This window comes from Trematomus bernacchii, unplaced genomic scaffold (assembly GCF_902827165.1).
Source record: "Trematomus bernacchii unplaced genomic scaffold, fTreBer1.1, whole genome shotgun sequence".
NCBI lineage: Eukaryota > Metazoa > Chordata > Actinopteri > Perciformes > Nototheniidae > Trematomus > Trematomus bernacchii.
In genome coordinates this window covers 8,392-36,022 of record NW_022987534.1, presented here as the reverse complement: position 1 = coordinate 36,022, position 27,631 = coordinate 8,392, and the positions used below count along the sequence as shown (strand labels likewise).

The 27,631-nt window shown below is 40.3% G+C and overlaps 1 protein-coding gene and 1 pseudogene across 1 annotated transcript; one reads left to right on the top strand and one right to left on the bottom strand.

The window, feature by feature from the left end:
- Positions 1 to 2,362: 2,362 nt before the first annotated feature.
- On the bottom strand, positions 2,363 to 3,299 carry LOC117476135 (annotated as a pseudogene).
- A 17,769-nt stretch (positions 3,300 to 21,068) lies between these two features.
- Positions 21,069 to 21,989, top strand: LOC117476141 (olfactory receptor 11A1-like). The gene has a single exon (XM_034122523.1). The coding sequence runs from the start codon at positions 21,069 to 21,071 to the stop codon at positions 21,987 to 21,989; it is 921 nt and encodes a 306-aa protein (XP_033978414.1).
- Positions 21,990 to 27,631: the final 5,642 nt, after the last annotated feature.

The window sequence follows — 27,631 nt, the reverse complement described above, 5'->3', positions numbered from 1 at the left end:
CCTACTTGAGCAGGTCTCCCTTGAAAAAGAGATCAATGATCTCAATGGGATACAACCTGGATAAATAAAGGTTTGAAATGAAATGATTAATATTATTTTAATGAGTAATAATCCCCACTTAACATATCACTTACAAAACGTAGCTAGTAATTGTACGAGGACTCCTCATCCGTCTCATGAGATAAACTAACCCTCATGAGACTAAACATCTCACCAGCCTTTGTTTATGTTTATTGTTGTATTATTGTTGTCTTAATGCATTCTTTTACAGTGACTATCTCTTTGTTTATGTACAGGACAACACAACATTCAGGCAGTAGGTGATGATTGAAATTGTAAGCATGATGATATTTCATTACATATTGAAAAAGCAAAGACTCACATGGCAGTAGACTGTGTTGTCCATTGAATATCTGAATGCAGGGGTGTACAAACTACGGCCCGGGGGCCAAATGTGGCCCATAGTCCATTTTGTATTGGCCCGCAGACAATTCTAAAAGTATAATGGAATCTGGACCCCACCTGAAACTTGTGCTTGTTTTATATTTTACATCTTACATTTTTAAATAAATTCAATCAATTAAAGTTGAAAACATTTTCAAACTAATCTTAGTTGATGAAAAAAAAGCCCAATAACTGATTTGCAGAAGAAGCTTGAAATAGACCCTTCATATCTCCCCTTATTATGAGCTGTGGGGTGCCTCAGGGCTTCATATTGGGACCCCTCCTTTTCTCACTTTCAAACTTGACTTGACTTATTATCAGCAATCTGAGGCTTCTGTTTTAGGGGTTGAGCTACCAACACAATAAAGTAAATCCTCTGGAGAGCTGAGTAAATGAGAATACTTGTTTTCTTAAAGCATATTAAACTATCGAGCATAATTTACCTACATTTGATTGATTTCGCTAATTTATAACTTAACTTATGAGGCAATATACCTCACCTCTGGTGGGGGGCCCAACACTTTGGACACCCCTGTCTTATATCATCATTATATTTGTCTTATAGTGACAAAGGATACATGGTTCACAGCACACTTTTATAACACATAATTAATACAGTAAGAACAGCAAATGGTAAAACATTACAATTGTATTGAGGGGCCAAACACAAAACTCTCAGATCAAGAAGAAAGAAGACAGGTGGATCAAGTGCAACCAAAGTGGGATTTTATTCAATGCAGAAACATATACAGGCCAACATTACAAGATCCTGCCTCTCTGTGTTCAGGTGTTCTTGTATAGCTTTTACTTAAAGTGGACCTATCATGCTATATTTAAATGATATATTGTAGGGCCATACCTATATAAGGTATATTTATACGTTTCTGTTTTCAAAATACCAAACAGATCATGCATTTTAGCCATGCCTCATTTCGCTCTATGTGCTGTTTGCTGTCTACGGGTCTGATTCTGCTGACCACGCCCCCCTGCAGGAGAGGGGAGCCGTGCTCTGATCAGCTGCTGGGCTGTCAGAAGAGGGGGAGAAAAAGAGATCTCCGTGTTTTATTATATAGAGTCGTTATTCATTTGTTTTAAAGCTCAATAAATAAGACCTTTGACCGGCACTTTTCTAATTTTGTCCGGAAGATTTAAACTTTAACGGACATCTTGACCGGCGAAACAAACTGAAACTGAAACTCTGCCGCACGGTCCCCTCATTCCTTGGAAGAGGCGGAGAGGTGGGTGTTTGTCATCTGCTGGTGGGCTAACCGGAGAGAATTACAGTGCTTGCCTCGACGGGGAGGGATTGCATTGAATTAAAGCAGCGGGAGCAAACGCTTGCCTCGGCGAGGGAGAAAGAAAGCCACAGCGGAGAATAAACAGAAGGGTAACCATGGTAACTATGGGCGGGAAGTCTTCTTCGCTGCTTTTGTGGCAGACTACAGCGCCACTTACAGGCCTGGCATATGTACTACAGCGTCTCCAGCGCTTTCTAACGGCAATGGCCGTGTCTGTCTCCTCCTGATTGGTGGAGTTGGCCCAATAGCCGTAGCGCCACCGTCCTGACGTCAGGACAGTGTTCAAATCTGGATCAGTTTTTATCAGATCTGTTGCAGCCCCTTTTTTAGAGATTTGGGTATGGAGGAAAATAGAGAGGGTTGTGTTTTCTGACACTTGGTGAGTTCCCTGGAACACCGGGGACACATATTCATGTATAAAAGACGTACAAAAGTGCATTTTGCATGATAGGTCCCCTTTAAGATTGTATTTACCAACATAATTCTTAATATTGTCTCTAATGATATCAGAGTCATACAGGCAATGTGTGACATCGCCGAACACCTTCCACACTACACAATCCTAATTGTGCTCTTCTAAAATATAGGAAACACAATCTAACTTGGTCAACATATTCCTTTTATATTTCAGCAGCAGGACCCTTCTTCAGAAATCTTAATATGACTCCTTTGATTTGAGGCAGACCCAGGCCATAAACGATAGGGTTATTGAGGGGGGGAATGATCAGATACTCTAAAGACAAAATAACTGTGATGCTTGGATTCAGTTTATCAGCCTCAAATCGAGTCAGAGACAGCTCGCAAAATAGAGAGATGGAGTAGGTCAAAAAGGTCACGATGTGAGGCAGGCAGGTTTGTAACGCCTTTCCTCTGAATTCAGACGATCTCCTCCTGCAGACCAGCAGAATCCGTAGATATGTGTACAGGACGAAGAATAGGGGGATGAAGATAGTCGTCACCGTGACAAACTGAACAAGTTATGTTGTTCGGAGTGGTGTCCACACAGGAGAGCTGCACCACAGGCCAGTTAGAGCAGAAAATCCTGTTCAGTTTATTCGGTAATTTAACATTAAGATAGAGACACACACCGATAGCTAACACAGGGAAGAAAACAGCAACAAGCACAAGAAACTGTACCTTCTTAAACGTAATTTTACTGTGATAGTGTAAGGGCTGACAGATAGCAATGAATCTATCGTAGGCCATGATGGTGAGGATGGTCAGCTCACAGGAAGCATAGGTGTAAATAACATACATCTGAATAAAGCAGAATGGACGTGAGACCAAATGAGAGTCAGAGACGATGTCCTGCAGGAACCTGGGGAAGAATCCAGCTGAGCCATACAGAGAGTTTACACACAGACAGCTGATGAAAATATACATGGGCTGATGCAGAGACTTCTCCAGGAACACTGCCAGAATAATGACCATGTTAGCAGAGACTAAAGTCACATAGATGAACAGACACAAGATGAAGAACAGGTATCTGAGGGGCCCAAAGTCTGCAAACAGAGTCAACTGAAAGTAGGGAGGGTTCAGGCTGCTGTTGCTCTTCATGTCTGCTCCAAAGAGAGGAACAATACAGGAACTGTTAATGAGAACTTCTTAGCTAAATGTCAGATATTAATACAAAATCAGCCTGCGTGCATGCATGTGAATTGTAAAATCTCCAACAGTTGTATGTGACCATGTTAAATGTAAGTGCTAGGAAAATCTAATCTCCACATACACTACATGCAACACGAATCTGGCATTTCTCAGTTATTTAAACAGGAGTTCACAGACTTACTCTGGATAAAAGGAGGAAATATGAATGCCCAATAAAGGTAATGTTCTAAGCAAAATATCCTATTTCAACCCACAATAACCTGCATGCATGTGAATGGCAAACGGTCACAGTTGGACATGACAATATTAAATATCAATTCTATGTAACTGAAGAAGTGATGTACACAAAATAAGACAGGCTGGATAAATGTCACCTTCTCATAAACTACATGCACCACAATCGTGGCATTTCTCAGTTATTTAAACAGTATTTCACTCACATTTAAAATGTTTGTGCACCTAAGGCAAAAAGAGAGATGCATTCAAAGATCAACCGGTAAAGGAAAGGAAAAGAAATTATGAAATAAATGCTGAACTTGCCCTAGCCAGCATATAGTATCATCACATTGAAGGGTAATGTAAGTGAGAATATTCCATAGCATATACACTATGTTAATCAATGCTTGCATAAGAATAACAGATTAAATCAATTCAACACTTTCAGTACATCAGTACATTTAAATACACTCATACAGAATCATTATTGACTTACTGATTCCATGCGTGAAAGTGTGCTGTAGGAACATTCACATATATTTTACTTATGTTCAGATCAGCACTATAACCTTGAAAGCTTTCAATATAATTAGGACAACTATTAAAGAGATCCACAGTCAGTAGTGTGTTTTACAATAGTTAGACAACTGAAACAAACAACACAATTAAGTTTTAAGATTCAACGTAGGTACTAACAATAAAACAACGTATGTTACTCAGCTTGTTAGTGAGAGCTTTGACATGATGAGATGAAGCCCCCCCCCCTGTAATGATCCACTCTGAAGAAGCTGGACACTTTATGTTTGTCTGCTGCTAGGATGCAAACGTGCACAGGTAGGGCCCAACGGGATGTTAAAGCACTCACACCAGACTGCATACTTCTTCTTTAATGTATGCATCCTACTTGTTGTTCTATATGGAGTAAACCAATCAGAAGTGCAGCTGCAAAGGAAATGTTAAATCCCTCACACTTGTCTTCTGAATCAAAATAATGAAACTGGGACTCCAAAAGCCTTAGCGTCTTGTTTTTTTCGCTATTATTGAATCATTTGGCAAATTAATAAAGTCCTAATGTCTGCTGTGAAATCTGCTAAAAATGTGTTGCAAATAAATCCAGTTTCATATTACCTGACTTCCAACTCAATCCAGTGGAAAAATGACCAAGAAGGGGTAGCTGGACCCAGGCGCGGCGTTATGGGTGGGCCTACTGGGCCTAGGCCCACCCACTCTGTCACTGGGCCCACCCATTCGTTGATCAAAAATGACTGTGAGAAAATATAGTTTACCAACATTTTTATTTTTGATTATCAAAATTAACAATTAAATAATAAAATAAGAGCAAACATGTGTTACCCTTTTTAAAAAAACCTATAAAATTAAAAGCAACATGAATTAACGTAACCAACGGCAACGGACCGAACGCCGCCGTGTGTAGGGGCCGTCATAGTCGAAGCGCGGCAACAAACATATCATAGAACGTCTCGCGGCCGCGCGCAGACGAAGGAGGACAGTGGACTGGACAGACACAACAAATATACCGCACTCACTGACAATGTCACAACAATCAATGTTCAGGTTTTTAAAAAGAGTAAGAACAGAGTCGCCGCCGCCGGAACCACCACACTCATCATCCTCACAGCAGGTGCCGCCTCAGAGAGACGAGAGTGTATTTAATGTTGTGCCTCCGCTGAGCTCAGTCCCTCTGCGGGACGTAGCACCCGTTGCAGGTCAACAGAAAATAGCATCCCAGTGCCGGACCTCTCAGCCATAGATGACCCGGCGGCTACACAACCAAAGCTAATAAAGTACCCTCAGACACTTTTTGGACAAAAGAAAAGGAGCTTCGCTGCCCACTGGTATGTCAAGTACACATTCTTGGAATATAGTATTAGCCAGGACAGTGTATTTTGTAAAATGTGCCGGCATTTTAGTGAGAGAGGCGGGGCCGTTGGAGAAGATACATTCAGTCGCCATGGTTACAGGGACTGGAAACACCTCGACAATGCTCTCAGTAAACATGAATGCAGCGCAGCTCATGCAATAGCTATGGAGATAAACTACAGACAGTGCGAGAAGTCTGACCATGGAACCATCCTCCATCAGCTACTCAACCCAGAGGGCCGACAGGGAGAGATAATTGAGAAAAATCGGGAACACTTAAAGGTTTTACTGGACATCATTCTCACGTGTGCAAAGCAAGAGATTCCTCTGCGCGGACACCGGGAAAATGAAGATGGGGAAAAACACAGGTAATTTCCTTGAGCTGTTAAATCTCCTTTGTAAATACAGTCCAGAGATACAGCAACGATTAGATGCCATCCCGGGTAATGCAAAGATGCTTAGCCATGACATACAGAACGACCTGCTGAATGCTGCGTCCACTCTGCTTCTAAGACACATAAAAAAGGAATTGCACGGATCAGAAGGAGGACATTATTATGCTATAATAGCTGACGAATGCAAGGACATTTCAAAAAAGGAATTGGTGGCAGTCTGCTTAAGATATGTCCACATGCGATCTGTGAAGGAAAGGGCAGTCGGCCTTGTGGATACTGAAGAGATGAACGCTGAGGCAATTGCCCAGAAAATAATGGAAGTAGTGGAACCTTTTCAGTTGGACACAAATAAGTGTGTTGGGTTTGGATTTGATGGCGCGGCTGTTATGTCTGGTCATAAGGGGGGCGTTCAAGCCATCCTCAAGAGGACATTTCAAAGTGCAATCTATGTGCACTGTCATTCTCATAGACTGAATCTGATCCTGGCAAGTGTGGCACGCACATCAGCTGATGCGTCAACTTTCTTTGAGACAGTGAATTCCGTGCACACCTTCATGTGTGGCACTCAGAGGCATGCTCGCTTTCTCGAGGCCCAAAAAGAAATGCACCTCGATAGGAGACCACTGGAATTGGAGCGAGGCTGTGACACGAGATGGAGCTCAAGATCAGCAGCAGTGAGCAAAGTGTACACACTGTATGATGTAATCATTGAAGTGCTGTCCGATTATTCAGAAGAGGGAGGACAAAGTCAGTTTGATGCCCAGTCTTTACTTCAGCAGATGCGAACAAAAAAATGTATATTTCTCCTCGTGCTTTTCAGAGATCTATTTAACAAGTCCGACTTTGCAACTAAAGGGCTGCAATCCATCAGCGTTTCTGTGACAGACACAGTGGATTTGATTGAAAGTCTCAAAGAGTCACTGACAGACATGCGCTCAGGCGACAGTGCATTTGAAAAGATTCTGGAAAGCACAAATAAGCTCATGGAAGATAATGATATCCAAAGTCTGGAAATATGTCTCCCCGCCCGCTCGAGAAAGCTCCCAAGTCGACTACAGGGAAGTGTTGTTACGGCCTCACTGGGAAAGTCTACAAGGGTCAGGAGTGACCATGATTTGAGAGCCATATTAAACCAACTTATAGACTGTCAGCTGAATGAACTCAGTGCCAGGTTCCACAATGACGCGTATGGCCTGATGACGACAACAGCTACTCTGTTGGCACCCTCCTCTGACAGCAGCTTGACCGAGATGACACCACAACTGAATGACGCAGGAAAGCGCTTCAACATCAGCATGACAGAGTCGGAGCTCTCTGTGTTTCTCCAGCATGTTGCAAGGAAGAGGGCAAGAGGGGAAACATTTAAAACCCTGTTGGATCTTTTGGACATTTGCAGTGAGGAAGTCTTCCCTAGTGTAAATGGCTTCTTAAACGCTCTGATCACTCTGCCCATGACATCCTGTACAGCTGAGCGTGTTTTCTCCAGCGTTAAGAGAATAAAAACTGCCTGTAGAAGCACTATGCTCACCCCTCGCCTGCAATCGCTCTGTCTCATAACTTTTGAGAGAGATCTTGCAGTAACTTTGGACTACGACGAAGTTATTGACATATTTAAAAGCAAACCCCGCCGTCTACTCCTGTAGAGACGCAGAGAGTTGAGACACGCATGCACACGTGCACAAATAGACCCCAACAGGGCTTCAGCACCTGCCCTCCCTTACGCAAAGAAAATATATTTCCCCATATATTAACTGTCAATATATTGCATTATTTTGTTTTCTGATTTACTGGTTAATTGAAAAGATTTAATAAAGGAAATCTTGCTGTTGGCTACACCAAGTGATACTGATTAATAATCAACATGAAAAACATATTTATTCATATCTACAAAATATATTGAAAATATATTGAAGATATATAGAATAATATATTGTGTTAATATATTACAATATATATATATTGAATAATATATTGTGATAATATATTGTAATATATGGGATAATACATCAGTAATTGCCGCTTTCCATATATTGAGTAATATATGTAAATATATATAATATATTGGTTGTGTATATATGTGAACATACATTTACTATATATTAACATTTATATGGGGACATGTACTATATATATTCACAAATATATGGGGACATGTATGTACTATATATTCAGTTTTATATGGGGACATGTATGTAGAATATATTCACAATTATATGGGGACATGTACTATATATATGCACAAATATATGGGGATATGTATGTACTATATATTCAGATTTATATGGGGACATGTATGTAGAATATATTCACAATTATATGGGGACATGTACTATATATATTCACAAATATATGGGGACATGTATGCGCTATATATTCAGATTTATATGGGGACATGTATGCAGAATATATTCACAATTATATGGGGACATGTACTATATATATTCACAATTATATGGGGACATGTATGCGCTATATATTCACAATTATATGGGGACATGTATGCACTATATATATATTCAGATTTATAAAAGACCATGTACGTACCATATATTCTGAACATGAGTGCAATATATGTTCACAATGAGGAGAAATGCATGTTCTGATAAAAAAAATCTTTCATTTAATTTCAAACCTTTATTTATGCAGGTGAATCCCATTGAGATCATTGATCTCTTTTTCAAGGGTGACCTGCTGCAAGTAGGTTCCACATGAATACATATAAACATAACAGAAAAACAAAAAAGGACATCATACAGCATATTTACAGTGACTACAGTTTACATAGCTAGTAACATTTACAGGTTCCAACAGTTTCCGATTGGATAGCATCTATCCTTGCTTTAAAAACATTTAGTGGAACCAAATTGCTCAGACTGTTCCAAGTTAGCGGAGCTGCGCATCTAAATGCTATCTTCCCTAAGACAGTCCTAGCAGTTGGCACATTTAATAAAACCACAGCATTCGATCTCAGGCAGTAGCCACTTACAATTCGCCGTGAGATCAGGGAGCAGATGTAGGAAGGAAGTTTCCCTAACATGGCTTTGTATATAAAAATGTACCAGTGACTGAGCCTCCGTACAGTTAGTGAAGGCAAACCTGCCCTTGCATACAGGGTACAGTGATGGGTTAATACTTTACAGTTTGTCACAAATCTCAGTGCACTGTGATAGGCGGCATCTAACTTGACCAGGCAATTGGCAGGTGCATTCATATAGATCAGATCACCATAGTCCAGCACAGGTCAAAAGGTCACAGTGACTAGCCTTTTTCTGGCCTCAAGTGAGAAACAGGACTTGTTCCTGGAAAAGAAACCTAGTCTAACCCTCAGTTTTTTAAGCAGGTTATTGACATGAAGTTTAAAAGTGAGACAATCATCAAGCCAGATACCAAGGTATTTGTAACAGGCAACCACTTCAAGTTTTATTCCTTGTGTAATTAAAATATCTAAAACAGGCTCTGGTGTCTTTTTTAGTTTTTGAAAAGAGCATTACCTTGGTTTTATCAACATTTAAAAGAAGCTTAAGCGCTGAGAGCTGAGTCTGAATAATGAGAAGCTTAATTTGTTTTTTTCTATCAATGTGTAACAGTTATCAAAATACTCATTAAAAGAAGGACAAGGAAAGAATAAAAGAAAAGGCCTAAACAACACATTATGTAATGACTCAAGAACATTTTTATGTAATTATGTAATAAAACCCACATTTTGTAATAATCTGCTGCATTCTGTAACAGCCTGAACGCAATATAAAATAAATGTCCCTGCATTTTGTAATAAATTATTACATTTTGCAATGGTTATTACAAAATGCGTGAGTTGCCCTTTTAAAAAACTGTAATATTCATTATGTAACCATAACCAAACTGTAAATATATCCCAAAATTGATGTTGATATACATGTTGGCTAATGAATATGGTAACACTTGATCTAGTTTTGGCCAATGAAAGATATTCTACTGAAATATTTTTAAATTATGATTAAGGATGATTCATGGTTGAATAAATAAATAAACAGTTGTAATGTTATTGTTTGCAACTCATTTTGTAATAACCACAGCAATATGTAATAATATATTTCAAAATGTGGCGACATGTATTACATATTTGCATTGAACTTGTTTACTACATAACGGGCAAATTATTACAAAAGGAGGTGTTATTACATAATGAAGGGAAAATGTATTACATTTTGTATAGGTATAGTTAATAAATGATGCATTGTTATTTCATACAGAGCCAAAAAGAGCAGTCTGTTATCCTATTTAACAATCTTGTTTTTTGTTTCACCTGGTGACAACTTTAAACATGAGCTGATCACTCATTAAAACAAGGTCCGGAACAGGGCCAAAAAAACAGTCTTGTACCCTATTTAATCGTCCATCTTGTTTTTTTCGTGCCTTTACTCACAAATTCTTGTGTTAATGGATGTTCTTATATCTGATGTCTTGGTCCCTGGATGGTGGTTTACTACAGCATCTGTGGAACAGAACAATTACAAATAATTAGAAGTTCACAAAAGACAGCAGGAATTATAACAATATCCATAATATCTATATTAAAGCATGGGCTGGCTTGGTGAATAATGTGGGAATACGAATAGTGGAAGAATAGGCTTTGTACATTTTCGTCTGAGTGTGGCGCTACTGGTTGGTATATTTTATGGAATTTGGACCAAGCATCTGCATCTGTGACAGTTCTGTTTAAAACTTTTTTAAATGTAATTGCATTCATCTTTAAAGGTGGGGTAGGTAAGTTTGAGAAACCGGCTCGAGATACACTTTTTGTTATATTCCATGGAATGCTCTTAACATCCTGATAGCAATGAATATCTGAAGTGCTTTGACAAAAAATCCATAAAAAAATATCATCTGTGGAAGCCGTGGTACTGTAAAAAGCACAACCAATCATTTTAGCCGGCCCAGCTGAAATGACTGGATGGCCTACCTGCCTGTCAGCCTTCCATCTGTGCACAAACTTATCTCGTGCCCTCATTGGTCATGTGCGCGTTCGTGTGTGTTGGAGGAGGGGCTCTGTAAGGAAGTGGCACATTTTTTCCGGCTGTGTATTTTCAAATTCTAGCGATCTCAAGCTGGTTTCTCCAAAATTACCTACCCCACCTTTAAAAGACTACTTTTATTGAATGAGAGTTTTACCTAGCACAATGAGCCTGGGGTGGTGGGAAGGGAGAACTGGGCCTCGGCAGGAGTGGTAGTCGCCTATGAGTATTAGAATTTAGATGAACAAAGGCATAGAAAAACCCTGAAATATGTACTGACACAAAGCTACAACCCTTGATTTTGTAAGTAGTAGTAGTAAATACATACATATATACAATATACAACAATACGCATAATGCAATTAGCAGTACCAGTAATAAAATAACTGAATAAATAGTAGTAGAACCTTTATTTAGCCAGGAAAATCAATTAAGAACAAATTCTTATTACAATGATGACCTGACAGGAGGCAAAAGGCATCCTGAGGGGATGGGGTTTGGGAGGAAAAAAATAAAAAGACAGACTCCAGGCACTACAGAACCCAGGAGACAACACAATGACACAGAGCAGAGATGACAGGCATAGCAGTTAAACATATACAATCTCTAAAACAATATTGCTGTGGTTCAATCTGTCATTAAAATAATATAGAACATTCATCCATTCAATCCTTCATGGCAAGGATAACTAAGCTGAATAGTGAATAAAGTGATATGTGAAAAGTAAAATAACAGTGAAATTAAATGACAGTGCGTTCCTTACCACTGCGATCTGGCTCCTCTGTCCTCGTATCTTTTGGGTCTGATTCCTCACTACTGATGTCTGCCTCTGCATGGGCCCTCTCTCCTTATTTATTCTGTCTCAGTCACCACTGCTATCTGGCTCCTCTGTCCTCTTGACTTGTGGTTCTGCAGGCTTAGTTCGACCTATGAATTTCAACAATGCTCCTGTAAAATATATAGATATATAGTATTATGGGTCAACATTAAAATAACATACACTGGAGAGCAAAATGTGAAATGCCATTGACTGTAGGCTACATATTATCCACACAATTGTCAGCAGGGGCAATAACAACTAAAATGTGAACTAACTTGAATGCATTAGTCCACAACACATAGCCTAACTAATGTTAGCCTACATAGTTACTAACATCAGAACACATAGTATTGGGGAATCTTATGTGTTTTGTGATGTTTGTGCTGGAGCCGTTTTATTCAAAACAGCACTCCGGTTAGAGAGTTGACACGGAGACAGGAAGTACAGTCTTTGGACTTTATATTAGCTTGGTTCTGATCATCAACACAGAATACATCATGCTTGATGTGGAATCACATACAGGATGTTGAATGGGTTGATGAGTATGATGATAATGATAACGTAGAGTAGAGAATGAATGAATGGTTTCTGCAAAATACACAGAAATAGAAATAAGGTTCAAATTACAATAACTAACCAGACTATGGTTATTAATAATAAGCAACAGCAATACTAATTGTTGCTAAAACACATTAGACATGTTGCAAACACACGGCTAATAAAAGCTAAGTTAGCATCTCATCTGAATAGCTTAACTTAGCTAACTAGCTAGCATTAGCTCAATTCCTGAACAACATAGCAACTAAAAACGGGACATCAAGACTCATTAACACACTGACTCAGCAGGACACTATGCATACAATCTTATAACATTACCAACACTAAAGATCTGCATATATGCTCACATTCTTCACGAACGCATTCTCTCTGTGACGATGGTAATTATGCATGTGACGATGCGCAATAATCTCCTGTCCTGAACGCACATGTGTAACCCATGGATGTAACCAGCTTGAGGACCCATAGCTGCACTACATTAGCTGTCCCTAAATGTGCCTGACTAAAACACGAACGATATAATGCAGATCAAGGAGAACAAGGGGAATTTACAACACATAGACTAACTGTGGTTACATTACTTAACTAGCTCATCATCGTCAACAGTCAGAAAATGTCCGTTAGCCGTGGGGCTAGTTTTCGCTATGTTAAACTCCATTGACTTATGCTAAAATGTTAGCGATCTAAAGGTCCGCTATTTTTGGCTGTTTTGGGTCGACTTCAGTTGACTGTAACATCGAAAATCTTCGAAATTGAATGTTCACAAAGCTGCGGACCGGTTATACACTCATACACGAGGGAACTAACATAGCTAATTTAACTAACGTTAGCTAATGTAGCTGGTGTAGTGCCGAGAGACGGGACATACGGATTAAGCAACTAGACTACTTGTAGTGTACATGCAGAATTATTTCAATTTAAAATAGTTTTAAATGCTCACACACATACCTGACTCTGGTGCTGTATTTTCCTCTCGTTTCTTTTTAATTTTCCGTTTCGAAGCACCTGATGAATGCTTTCTCTTTGATACTCAGCGACAGAATCAACAGACAGAGGCAGCAACGCAGATTTGAATCTGCCAATCAGATCAATCTATTGCTGGAGAGGGGGGGGGGGGGCTCCCCGAAATCAGTCGGAAGTGGCGCATTCGAATACTGTTTGGCCTGTCTGCCGTGGATGGGCTTCGTTCCACTCCAAATAGCCGGTCGGCCGTAATATATGCATAGATATATATGCGTGCATATATGTGTGTGTCTATATATATTTATAAACTGTATATTATTTTCCATCATTCAATGGACAATTTGTACTTTTTTTATATATAGGCTACCATCAAACATATGTTCATATAAAGTGGGTAACTATACAAAACGAAGTGAGATAACTGTTTATGAATATCTGTTCAATTTTATGTAAACTTGTGTAACTCATGAAAGATAAATGAGTGTTTCAATAAAACTATTACATATAAATGTATAGTGCAGTTTTTGTTTTCATTGCAATATATTTTTTTTATATGTATCAATATATAGCCATACATGGTCCATGCATATATTGCAATATATTTAAAAATATAAGGACTACTTTCCCATATATGGAAATGTATGATCCAATATATTGTATTATATTTACCAATATATTACAATATATTTTTGTTTCATAAGGGCTTTTGCCCTCCTATTAGAGAAATGCCCTTATTCAAATATAATGTACATTTGTTGCGCACATGTAACCCAGTTCAGAGTTCCTTGTGCTACTGAACAGTTTTAATAAGCAAAATAAGTTGTGTTTTGTATTTTATGTCATGTGTATATTTAATCTGATTTCTTCAAAAGACATAGGCTACAATTGTGCCAAGTTGCACTGTATTTAGTGTGTTTGTCTTTTATGTAAAAATGATCGATGAGAAACATAAACCTGTGTCTAATACATACAATATCAGCATTTTCTTATTTCCTGCTGAAGAATATACAGTATGCCTTAAGGTATAACTAGAATTTACTGAAATACATTTCATTTATTTGCATTTACTTTTTAAATAGCTGTCATGAAGCAGTGTGTGAACCAACCTGACAGTGATTTGTTTAAAAAACATACTATTTAATATTGCTTGTATATATATATATTAATGTTTTTCTATTGTATTCCACATTAGCTGTTTACTGTTGATGTTTTTGTTCAGAAATGTTATAAATGTTAAACTAAACCTTTGCACAGCCTTAACATTTGTTTTCGTAAAATTGAAAATACTTTCTCCTATTTAATCCTCAACGTTTTTATAATCTATTATAGTTGCCAATGGCCATGTTAATGAGCACACACAGGTGAAAGATGAAAGGATAGTTTTTTCTCCCTCGTTTGACCAGGCTGCAGTTTTCTAATGTTATACCTGCTGCACAAATACATTTCATATTGAGACTAAATATCTAGAAAAATGATTAAGAAACGTAGAGCTCAAATGTGGTGCCATTTGCAACTACCGGAGCGCACCCTGACGCGGCAGGCATTCTCCAGCCCAAATCAGCAAAGCTTATGAGTGTGAAGCAACAGTATCTGCTGCCCAGCTGCTTTAGTATGAAACGTATACTTCAGCTTATGAAAGCTCTGCAGTGTCAGAAGGAAGTCGCTAATGATAAATCTGCAGCCTCTGAAAAGTGCCGCGTCAGAGAACCAGTGCCATTTACGCACGGCCGCTCACTTCGCTAGATCCGCTAAAAAGGACAGGAGGCTGCGGTCTAACCACACAGACACACATCAGGTGTTCGCTCATTATTCCATATTCTGCCGTTGTATGCTCTTTGTTTCTAAATGTATCAATGTATTGTGAACCAAAACAAAATGCAGTAGGCCTATAACATTTCATTTCACTCATTGCGGCGTGCCGTGCCGCTTAATTATTTAAATAATATTTAAGCTTCTTATAAGTAAAAATGTTTAAAAGAGAAGGGTTTAGAAAAAGTGTCTTTACTAGGAAATATGCATTACACAGTTGCCTACAATGATATGCAGGCATTTATTTACATTTTATTTTTGTTAACAAGAAACATCTATTAGAACAGGCCCAGCCAAAATTACATTGGCCCACCCAAAATTGAAATCCTGGCGCCGCGGCTGGCTGGACCCCAGTGGAGCAGGTGCAGGCCTGGGGTCAGTGCCCAGCTGTTTCAGCTCTGCTGCACACAGTCACAATTGAGGAGGCATCTAACTTCTGCAGGTCCGCCACAGAAGAGCAGGACCAAGTCTGGACCAACTTATAAGAGCAGGGTGAGCTTCACTCAAAGTAGGGAAAAGGGACCAGGGAACCAAGAACGGCTAGCTGGACATGAGTGGAGCAGTGTGCGGGCTGGGGTCAGTGCAGGAGGCCCATCAGACGGACTGAACCACAATGGAAACTGACCAGAATTGCTGTGATGTTGGCGACAAAGTGTCATTATTTTAGTTTTGTGTGTGTGTATACCTGGGTGGAAACCGTGAGTGAAGCCATTGATGAGAAAGTAAACAAACTGTCTATCTGGATGATTATGTAGGGCAGTGGCTAGGTCATTTACCTTGATGGGTGTGCTGAGGTGCCGTGCTAGTCAATCTGCTGGTGTGGTTGGGTTGTGGGGGCAGGTGCTCCTGGCATGAGCACCGCCACAGAGAGAGCAGACGTGCATTAGGTGGCAGCTTTCTCTCTCTCTCTCTCTCTCTCTCTCTCTCTCTCTCTCTCTCTCTCTCTCTCTCTCTCTCTCTCAGAGAGAGAGAGAGAGAGAGAGAGAGCAGCCCAAGTCATTAAAGTTATTGCACACCATCCTGCCTCCCTGATAGAGAATTGGCTTTCCGCGCCTGTCGACGCCCTTAACGGGGGCGTTGGCTGAGGAGCGTTTGTTTGCGGGACTAGGGATGATGGGAGGGTGCGGCAGGTGATAGACGGTCGAAGCCTGAGGCGTTGCGTGATGAAGAGGGAAGTGAGCGAGGTGGTTGAGGTGGTGGAGTGCTGACTGAGCATGCTGAGGCCGGGTGGGAGGGGGCTCCGCATAACTGGCAAGAGAGGGATGCGCATGCTGCGAAGGTGCGGTAAAGCTCAGAGTCCAAAGCGCCCCAGTATGTTCCCTGGTTTGTTTAATGCGGCCGGCGGCTTGACTAGCAAAGTGAACGTGGTAGGTGTAGAAACCTTAGCCTCCGAAATGTATGGTGAAGTAAAAAGATATGATTCTACACTGTATTGAAGTAAACATGTATTATTTTGAATTGTATTTTAGTGAACATGTATTGTTTGAACTGTTTTAGGTAATCACAAACGGGTTTTGATAATCACTTAGAATAGGAATGTTATTCTCACTTTCAAACTCACTGACCCAGAGATTCTGTGTCATACACACACCGCTCCTTATCACCCCTAAGAACAGATGTTGTTTTTAAGGGCATTAAAGACATCGTTAAATAGGTGCAGAAAAGTTTAAATGTCTGAAAAGGGATACTTTATGTGAAAAACCCCCATAGGAAGGGAATGTGGTGTAGATAGGGTGGAGATAAACGTTGACTTTTGACCTGGTGAAATTTAGGATCTCACATTCTGGTCGGAACTCTGATTGAACCCGACCAGATGTGAATCCAACCAATAAGAACACTTGGGGGAGGTGAGCAGTTTACACAGCTCCTCCCCAGGGGCTCTCTAATTCGCTGTCGAATAAAAGGGGGAGGGAACAAGTCAACACATCTCCGCCCCGAAATATAAGTATGAATACTATTGTTTTTGAGTGTAAAATGCTTCTGGTTTGCTGAGTGGCCGGTCCCGACACCTTTGTCCGCATCGCATCACAAGCCTGAAGCCCGGAGTACTCGAGTACTCTGTATAACTTGTATATGTGTTTGGTTTCCTACCAGTAAACTCAGATAATTGTTATAACTTTTGATTCCGGTGTTTTCAATTCCTTTCTTAATTTAATAGAGATCCAGCCTCATCCAACGAACGGCGCGTAGCAGAGGTGTTCTGCTCCAACAATGGCCATGTCAAGCGCTATGTAGAGGTATTCGCCTAACTCAGTCCTGCGTGCAGGATGAGGTGAGCAGATGATGTCGCGGTAGAGGGAGAATGCTACCGCAACCTCTGTAGGGGTTAAGTCCTTAGACCCAAGAGGTGATTGGTTACGAAGCTGGACTAAACTGAGGCTGGTCTGCATTTCCCTGGGCTGGCTAGTGTCGATAATTGAAAACTGTAGTAGCTGAGCTAAATCTACTTAACTACGAGGAGAATCGGCTGGCGCAAGACGGGAGACACGGGAGAAGGGCGATAAACTGATGAGGCAGGCTGGATGGGTGGTGTTGCTGTGGCTAGAGTATAGTTAGTTGCACAAGGAGAAAAACATTTGGGTGTTGGGGAAGGGATTTGATTAGCATGTAGCATGGCGCCTTGGGATGCTGGATGAGGCACTGGTGCTGAGTTAGCTGCTGAAGGAGGAAGGTAAGCAGAAGTTGGGTTGCTGTGGACTGCTGAAGGTAGAGAAGAAGAAGGGATGGAGGGATGAGCACAGGGATGAGAAGAAGGTTGAGATGAGCTTAAACATGTCAGACACAGAGAGAGCAGGCACAGGGGGTAATACGGCCTGGCCCCCTTACTCGGGCTGTGTCCGTGGAGGAGAACGGAGGCCTGTGACATCACGAGTTGACTGATTGGCTCTGAAGCAGGAAGAGCTGTAGGCCTTGTTGTTGTTGCCTGTGTGCTGCTGAAGGCTTTATCGAGATGAAACAGTCTTGCCTTGTTGTCATTTCGATGGAAATGAATGCTGTGTTCTTTCAGGAAATGTTGTAGTTGGATGACTTTCCACTTCCTGATTTCGAGCTCCGTTTCGGAACGCAGATTCCTCCGAGAGGCGCATTGAGTGTGCCGAGGTAAATGGCCGTGGGCTGTGAATGAGGCAGGTTGCCGGTGGTGGGAGGATTGGTGCTGGCTATGCCTGTTGTGGGCCCGATTTATGGCGGAGGAGACGAGGCCTGGGATATATCTGGAGTTGGAGATATTTCGTTGGGGGCGCTTGAGGGGAAGTGACGGCTGGTGTTTGGGATACTGACTTCTGAGCGCGAGCGGCTCTGTTCGGATGCTTGGCTGTGAGCCGACTGCTGTGCCGTAGATGGCGGATGGCCGGTTTCGAAAATATCGTTGCATAGATCTTCGTCTGACTCCGGCAGGTTGATCAGCAACTCGGGATCCATGGTGAGTTTAACCTGTTAAGCCCGAGAGACCCCGGTACCGGGGCACTGCCGCAACATCTTGCAGGAAACAGTGTCTGAGGGCATGTTCATTTAATAAACTATGGATGTTTTATATCCATGTAACGGGAAAAAACTCATCTAACTGATCATTTTTATTTTTATTTTCAAAATAAAACCCACAATGCTAACACTGAGCCTCTGAATTAGCAACGAGCGAAAAATGCTAACACCTTACTGCACCGAAAATCACTCACAAAACCTTATTATTTATCTCTTCTCTATATCCATGACATCGTTTCACATCGTGAGGTGACACAGAATCGTTGGACACCCACATTATCACTGAATTATACGAAATGGCGACGTTATAAGCAAAAACGGACATCAAAACAGGTGACGCTAGGTAGCTAAAAATGCTAACATTTTTACCTTGGCTCTGTAGTCTCTCCAAAGTGGTCTTCAATGGCATTAAAACGATAAAAACCCTGCTGAAGTTAATCCAAAGGTTAATCCAATGTGTCTGTGTCCTCTTTGAAATTATTTCTGATAATCCATAAGCATTAAAACTGCTTTTCCGTTTCCAGATGTCAAAGCTAGAGATAGGTTCACTCTGATGGAAAATTACATGCTCAAAGCCCCCACCTTTTCTCTTCACAATGAGTGTGTGTGGGGGACTCCCCCTTCGATTCTATTGGCTCTAACGGTCAGAAAGAGGTGTCAACCATCAAAATCGAGCAAGGGAAGCCAGAGATAGGTCAAATCCACCCAAATGACCCCAGAAGTGGTTTCTTTATGCTAAATCTCTCTAAAAAGGTCAAATGTCACTTGTTTTGCATCAATCTTGATACAGAGTACTTATTATATGTTGTACTTTGGATTCCTAAAGCTTTTAGTCTACCTTACCATCATCCAAGGGTAGTTTTCACTATAAGTAAAAAAGAATTTTTGGACGGACACTATAATTTACAGTTTTTTACTATGTAAAATCTGAATTTTCTTTAAAATAAAAAGCATCTATATTGATTCTGACTTTTCTACATCCAACTCACAGGTTTATCATTACTTTGAGAAAAAAGATTATTAATTTAACCCTTTTAGAAGGGAAGATATGTTTACTGGCCTCGCCGAAATCTCCTTCTCGGTTAACCAGCGAGATAAACGCTCTAACACAGTAAAACTCAGGACCACGAGGTGATGTTTTGAAGCTTTACTAAGCAAGCAGTGTGAAACTGAAAGAATACAGAAACAAGACCAATTGTAAATATCAACTACATGACATAATAATTACATATACGTAGATAGATAACCAAGACGGCATGAAATTAGGTCAGTGCCAAAGTACAGATGCAATGTTTTGGCTATATTGCATATACAGCAACTACAGAATGTCAGCTGGGATCAATGATCACAATAATGCACTCAAGGTAAAGATATATAATGTAGAAACATAAAAACTTAAAGGAAATGCCTTCTCAAGGGCTATGAACGATGGATGGCACAGGATAAACGGACATCGCCTTAGCTGGAGCACACATGCTATTCTGAAATGACTCAGGCTAACTTCCTGTCACATGGGAACTAAAAATAACTGCTTCATGCAGTACGGGAAGTCACCAGAAGGAGTCACTATAACACACAAATTAATTGGCGGAGCCAGAACAATATGGTAATTTGTTCTGGGAATGTCATTTTCGAGCCTGAGACCTGAAAAACAGGCTCAGGGCTTAACAGGTTAAAGCTTTAGTCGTAGCGTTTAGAGAATGTTGAACTGTGACGACGCGAGGCGTGAATCTCGGGCTGCCTGTCTGTCTCTGAGAGAATAGAGACAGGCGATGGCCGGATGTTTGGCCGGGTATAAATAGAGTTGGCCGTGATTAGAGATGGGGTTCAGGCGTGGCCATGCTGCTAAACCTAGATTAACAAATTAACTTCATTTATTGCACATCAGGGGTATTCCAGTCCAGTGGCGGCTGGTGCATCTTTCTCCAGGGGGGCCTCTACCAAAATGTAAGCAAACGTATACACAAACTCAAAACATACAGTAGGCCTATGTCATATTACAACGCAGGGCAACGCATGTGTGTGGGGCTAGTTTAGCGGAGGTGACTTGAAGTCTGGTAGCTCTGTGTACAAATGTGCAAAATAATTTGAGGGTTGTGTGAAAATGAAAAAGGAAAAATCTTGTGTAAATCAAAGATGTACAGAAATATTTAGCTGTATAAGTTTTGACCTGTATGAAGACGGAACATTTGTAGATACAGCTTTGGGTCTCCACAAAATGTGCTCAGAAAAAATAAAGTGAAAAGTAACAAATAAAATAATAAAAATCTTGATCTCTAACTGCTTTTAGCATTTTATTCTTCCATACCTGCATTTGTTTTGCCACCCGCAAAAAACAACCCCCCCCCCCCCTCCCTGTCGGTGTCCACATGCCTCTAGAGTTTCATTAATTTGTTTACAAGTTGGTCAGATCTTTGTGAAAAGTTTTTGTGAGATCTGTCGAGGGTGAAGAATCTGATAAAGAAGAATCCACAGAGCGGAGCTGTTCACTTTCTGAGGTGCAGGTTACTTTACATGTAACATTTCAAACAGGTTGTATGTTTTCATATCTTAATTCATGTATACTGTTAACATAATCTGCCTTGTTTTATACAAACTATTAATGGCTGGTGAATATAATGTGACATATATAACTCTTGATGGGCATGTGGAAGTGCAGAGATATAGATATCTGTATTTTGTGATCATGTTTACTGCATATGTTCTGATCATCTGCAGTAATTCCACTATTGTGTGCATCATTGTTTTACACAGAAACCTCCATGAGCCCATGTACATGTTCATTACAGCTTTATTGATTAACTCTGTTCTGTTCAGCTCTGCTATCTATCCAAAGCTTCTGATTGACTTTTTATCAGAGAAACAGATCATATCTTATCAAGCCTGTCTGTTTCAGTGGTTTCTTTATTACTCTTTAGGCGGTTCAGAATTCTTCTTGTTGGCAGCAATGGCCTATGACAGATATGTTTCTATATGTAAACCTCTGCAATATCCAAATATCATGAGAAAAAGAACTGTTAAAATGTTCCTGATCCTAGCTTGGCTTCTGCCTGCTTGTCAGTCTTCCGTACCGATGATAGTGAGTGCTAACAAAAAACTCTGTCACTTTCATTTGAAAGGAATAATTTGCAACAGCATGGTTCAAAAACTTCTCTGTGTGACTTCAAGACTGCTGAATATATACGGCTTGGCTGTTCTCGTAACTACATTAATTTGTCCCGTGCTTTTCATTCTTTTCACATACATCAGGATAGTTATAGTTTGCTATAGAAGCAGTCAGGAGGTCAGGAGGAAAGCTGCACAGACCTGTTTACCCCATCTGCTGGTTCTCATTAACTTCACTTGTTTGTGTGCTTATGATGTACTTTTACTTCGACTTGAAACTGATTTTCCCAAAACTGTACGTTTAATCATGTTTTTACAAATAATGTTGTATCATCCTCTCTTTAATCCCATCATATATGGTCTGAAAATGAAGGAAATTAATAGACAGCTGAAGAGATTGTTCTGCAAACGTGTCTAATGCGTCACAACTGATAACTGAGTTCAGTGATGCTGTTGTGTCTTAATAATGCAGAGATGTGATTGATTTGATCATTGCACGTTAGTTAATGTGAGGATTTGTTTCAGTAATGCAGATGCACTCTTTAGAGCAAACTTAACTTCATCAAAAAGTAATAACAGATAACGGAGCAATATTTAAGTTTTTCAAAACTCCTGATGAGGTCAACACTCCAGCAGCTGTAACTAAATCATGCTTTTCTGCTTCTGTCCTTACTCACAACATAGCACACCTTATGTATTCTTTTGTTCACTCTGAAATTGCAGAAATGGAACCCTGTTCTTTCATATTTTAAATCTTATTTTCTGCCTTTATTGTCACATAATAAATGTCATCGTAACCTCTTAAAAGCAAGACGGTGTGCTTTAAACTTTAATTTAGTGCCCTGCCAGACAAAGCGGATTCAAATTGTTTCTAAATAAATCAATAAACAACTTAATTTCCAGCATTCATATATATGCATCAAAAGTCTTGCCAACTTTAAATGTAAAACAAAAAATGTAGGCAAAAGTTGACAGTTTCAACTATAACAATATAACAGAAATGTGGTTAGGCTCTTATATGTCCTCTTATGCTATCCAGCTATATTCATTTAAAACATTTGACTACTTGTGCATGTATGCATAGCATGGTCCGCTTTTGGTAGTTTCTCCTATAATCTCTTGCAGGTAATGGGGGGATTCCTTTGCAAGGTGTAATTATCAACACCGCTCTCTTGTGTTCACTGTTTAGTATTGACACTGGACACCAGGCCTGGAAACATTCTCTTTCCCACTGCTTTAACTCGCAGTATGGTCACCGGCATGGTGTCACTTTGTGTGGAAAGGAGGTGGGGACACTTATTTTCAGATAAAAAACAACTAGTGTATTGCGTGCTTATGGTGCATAGGCTTACTATTTGTTAGCAACACCATTATGAATCCTGAATACCTGTCTTCCCTCTTTAATGTTGCAAACCCGACTCAACTGTTTGTTATGTACAAAGAGAGAACATGTAAATGCATGGTGTCACTTATGGGGTAAACCAGGGGCGGACTGGGACTACAAATCAGCCCGGGACTCTCGACCGGCCCACTTCGGTACCGCCGGCCCACCTCGGTAAATTATCAACGGGGGGGGGGGGCCGAGCGGCCCACATCGTCCGACCGGCCCACTTCAGTACCGGCCCATCGGGATTCGTCCCGAACGTCCCGATGGCCAGTCCGCCCCTGGGGTAAACAGACCTGACCAACATAACACACCTTATTTATTATATGGTCATTCTGAAATGTACTTGTTTTTGTGTCTCTCGTTTATATCTTCATTTAATATTGGTCAAAAATGAACATGTTAATTGTAATTTGGTGCCCTGAGTCGATTACATTTTATTGAAGAAAACAAATAAACAACATAAACAATATTGTCCTTGTGGTCAAATTATTATTATTATTTTAATGAGTAATAATCCCCACTTAACATATCACTTACAAAACGTAGCTAGCAATTGTACGAGGACTCCTCATCCGTCTCATGAGATAAACTAACCCTCATGAGATAAACATCTCACCAGCCTTTGTTTATGTTTATTGTTGTATTATTGTTGTCTTAATGCATTCATTTACAGTGACTATCTCTTTGTTTATGTACAGGACAACACAACATTCAGGCAGTAGGTGATGATTGAAATTGTAAGCATGATGATATTTCATTACATATTGAAAAAGCAAAGACTCACATGGCAGTAGACTGTGTTGTCCATTGAATATCTTAAAGCAGGGGTGTACAAACTACGGCCCGGGGGCCAAATGCGGCCCATAGTCCATTTTGTATTGGCCCGCAGCAAATTCTAAAAGTATAATGGAATCTGGACCCCACCTGAAACTTGTGCTTGTTTTATATTTTACATCTTAAATATATTACATGTGTTAATAAGCCACATTTTCAAATAAATTCAGTCAATTAAAGTTGAAAACATTTTCAAACTAATCTTAGTTGATGAAAAAAAAGCCCAATAACTGATTTGCAGAACAAGCTTGAAATAGACCCTTCATATCTCCCCTTATTATGAGCTGTGGGGTGCCTCAGGGCTTCATATTGGGATCCTTCCTTTTCTCACTTTCAAACTTGACTTGACTTATTATCAGCAATCTGAGGCTTCTGTTTTAAGGGATGAGCTACCAACACAATAAAGTAAACCCTCTGGAGAGCTGAGTAAATGAGACTGCTTGTTTTCTTAAAGCATATTAAACTATCGAGCATAATTTACCTACATTTGATTGATTTAGCTAATTTATAACTTAACTTATGAGGCAATATACCTCACCTCTAGTGGGGGGCCCAACACTTTGGACACCCCTGTCTTATATCATCATTATATTTTTCTTATAGTTACAAAGGATACATGGTTCACAGCACACTTTTAAAACACATAATTAATACAGTAAGAACAGCAAATGGTAAAACATTACAATTGTATTGAGGGGCCAAACACAAAACTCTCAGATCAAGAAGAAAGAAGACAGGTGGATCAAGTGCAGCCAAAGTGGGATTTTATTCAATGCAGAAACATATACAGGCCAACATTACAAAATCCTGCCTCTCTGTGTTCAGGTGTTCTTGTATAGCTTTTACTTAAAGTGGACCTATCATGCTATATTTAAAGGGGACCTATCATGCAAAATGCACTTTTGTACGTCTTTTATACATGAATATGTGTCCCCGGTGTTCCAGGGAACTCACCAAGTGTCAGAAAACACAACCCTCTCTATTTTCCTCCATACCCAAATCTCTAAAAAAGGGGCTGCAACAGATCTGATAAAAACTGATCCAGATTTGAACACTGTCCTGACGTCAGGACGGTGGCGCTACGGCTATTGGGCCAACTCCACCAATCAGGAGGAGACAGCCACGGCCATTGCCGTTCGAAAGCGCTGGAGACGCTGTATATGCCAGGCCAGTAGATGGTGCTGTTCTCACTGAATCTGCCCTTGCAGAGCAGAGCTAAAAAAAAGTGCAAATTGAGCGAAATGAGGCATGGCTAAAATGCATGATCTGTTTGGTATTTTGAAAAGAAAAAAGTATAAATATGCCTTATATAGGTAGGGTCCTACACTATATTATTCAAATATAGCATGATAGGTCCACTTTAAATGATATATTGTAGGGCCATACCTATATAAGGTATATTTATACATTTCTGTTTTCAAAATACCAAACAGATCATGCATTTTAGCCATGCCTCATTTCGCTCTATGTGCTGTTTGCTGTCTACGGGTCTGATTCTGCTGACCACGCCCCCCTGCAGGAGAGGTGAGCCGTGCTCTGATCAGCTGCTGGGCTGTCAGAAGAGGGGGAGAAAAAGAGATCTCCGTCCTCCGTGTTTTATTATATAGTCGTTATTCATTTGTTTTAAAGCTCAATAAATAACAAAGAAGACCTTTGACCGGCACTTTTCAAATTTTGTCCGGAAGATTTAAACTTTAACGGACATCTTGACCGGCGAAACAAACTGAAACTGAATCTCTGCCGCACGGTCCCCTCGTTCCTTGGAAGAGGCGGAGAGGTGGGTGTTTGTCATCTGCTGATGGACTAACCGGAGAGAATTACAGTGCTTGCCTCGACGGGGAGGGATTGCATTGAATTAAAGCAGCGGGAGCAAACGTTGCCTCGGGGAGGGAGAAAGAAAGCCACAGCGGAGAATAAACAGAAGGGTAACCATGGTAACTATGGGCGGGAAGTCTTCTTCGCTGCTTTTGTGGCAGACTACAGCGCCACTTACAGGCCTGGCATATGTACTACAGCGTCTCCAGCGCTTTCGAACGGCAATGGCCGTGTCTGTCTCCTCCTGATTGGTGGAGTTGGCCCAATAGCCGTAGCGCCACCGTCCTGACGTCAGGAGAGTGTTCAAATCTAGAGATTTGGGTATGGAGGAAAATAGAGAGGGTTGTGTTTTCTGACACTTGGTGAGTTCCCTGGAACACCGGGGACACATATTCATGTATAAAAGACGTACAAAAGTGCATTTTGCATGATAGGTCCCCTTTAAGATTGTATTTACCAACATAATTCTTAATATTGTCTCTAATGATATCAGAGTCATACAGGCAATGTGTGACGTCCCCGAACACCTTCCACACTACACAATCCTAATTGTAATCTTCACAAACATAGGAAACACAATCTAACTTGGTCAACATATTCCTTTTATATTTCAGCAGCAGGTGTCAGCCCAGATCACAGACTGGACGGGAGTAATAGGAGTTGGCCAGAGCGAATCAGGCAGCAAATCCTCAGGGAATGCCGAAAAATAATCCAGAAAACACATATGGGAAACATGGGGGCATCAGTAGCTCAGTCTTTAGGGACTTGGCCTGGGAACCGAAGGATCGCTAGTACATGAAACGTTAACGAGTAACTTTGATGGAAACTTTAACAAGACAACATTGCCATGAACTGACACAGAACACTGGAGAAGACAGCAGTGGTTCATTTGCACAAGAGAACATGTACAGTCTGGAGAGCGGTTCGTCCATTCACTCACTGTCGCTGTATTTCTGGGGACCAAAGTGGTGTAATCTGCAGAGATATAGAAAACAGAAAGAGCAAACATTGCTTCAGCTTTGCAGCAGTAGAGCACAGGCACTGCACTAGTCATCAAAAGATTAATGTAAGCTCAAGAGAATTGCCCCTTAGCCTACTTATTCCAAAATGACCCCAAAACATGATGTGCTGATCAGAAACGTTAACAAACTCTTGACACAGTCTCTTCTTGTCCAAGTTTTACATGTTCTCTCTTTGTACATAACAAACAGTTGAGTCGGGTTTGCAACATTAAAGAGGGAAGACAGGTATTCAGGATTCATAATGGTGTTGCTAACAAATAGTAAGCCTATGCACCATAAGCACGCAATACACTAGTTGTTTTTTATCTGAAAATAAGTGTCCCCACCTCCTTTCCACACAAAGTGACACCATGCCGGTGACCATACTGCGAGTTAAAGCAGTGGGAAAGGGAATGTTTCCAGGCCTGGTGTCCAGTGTCAATACTAAACAGTGAACACAAGAGAGCGGTGTTGATAATTACACCTTGCAAAGGAATCCCCCCATTACCTGCAAGAGATTATAGGAGAAACTACCAAAAGCGGACCAAGCTATGCGTACATGCACAAGTAGTCAAATGTTTTAAATGAATATAGCTGGATAGCATAAGAGGACATATGAGAGCCTAACCACATTTCTGTTATATTGTTATAGTTGAAACTGTCAACTTTTGCCTACATTTTTTGTTTTACATTTAAAGTTGGCAAGACTTTTGATGCATACAAATGAATGCTGGAAATTAAGTGTTCAAGACTTTTTTTCTGTTTTTAACATACGGATAAAATACAACAAATATAGAAATGAGAGACATATTTCAAATGTTGATTGAAACCTTGAGGCCGATGAGTATGATCATCCTCTTTAAATAACTTACAGATTGTGAACTATACTTAATGTGAGCATGATAGAAATCACATGCAAACAACAGTCATTTGACGGCAACAACACTATGATCTTTGTTGTTTATTGATTTATTTAGAAACAATTTGAATCCGCTTTGTCTGTCAGGGCACTAAATTAAAGTT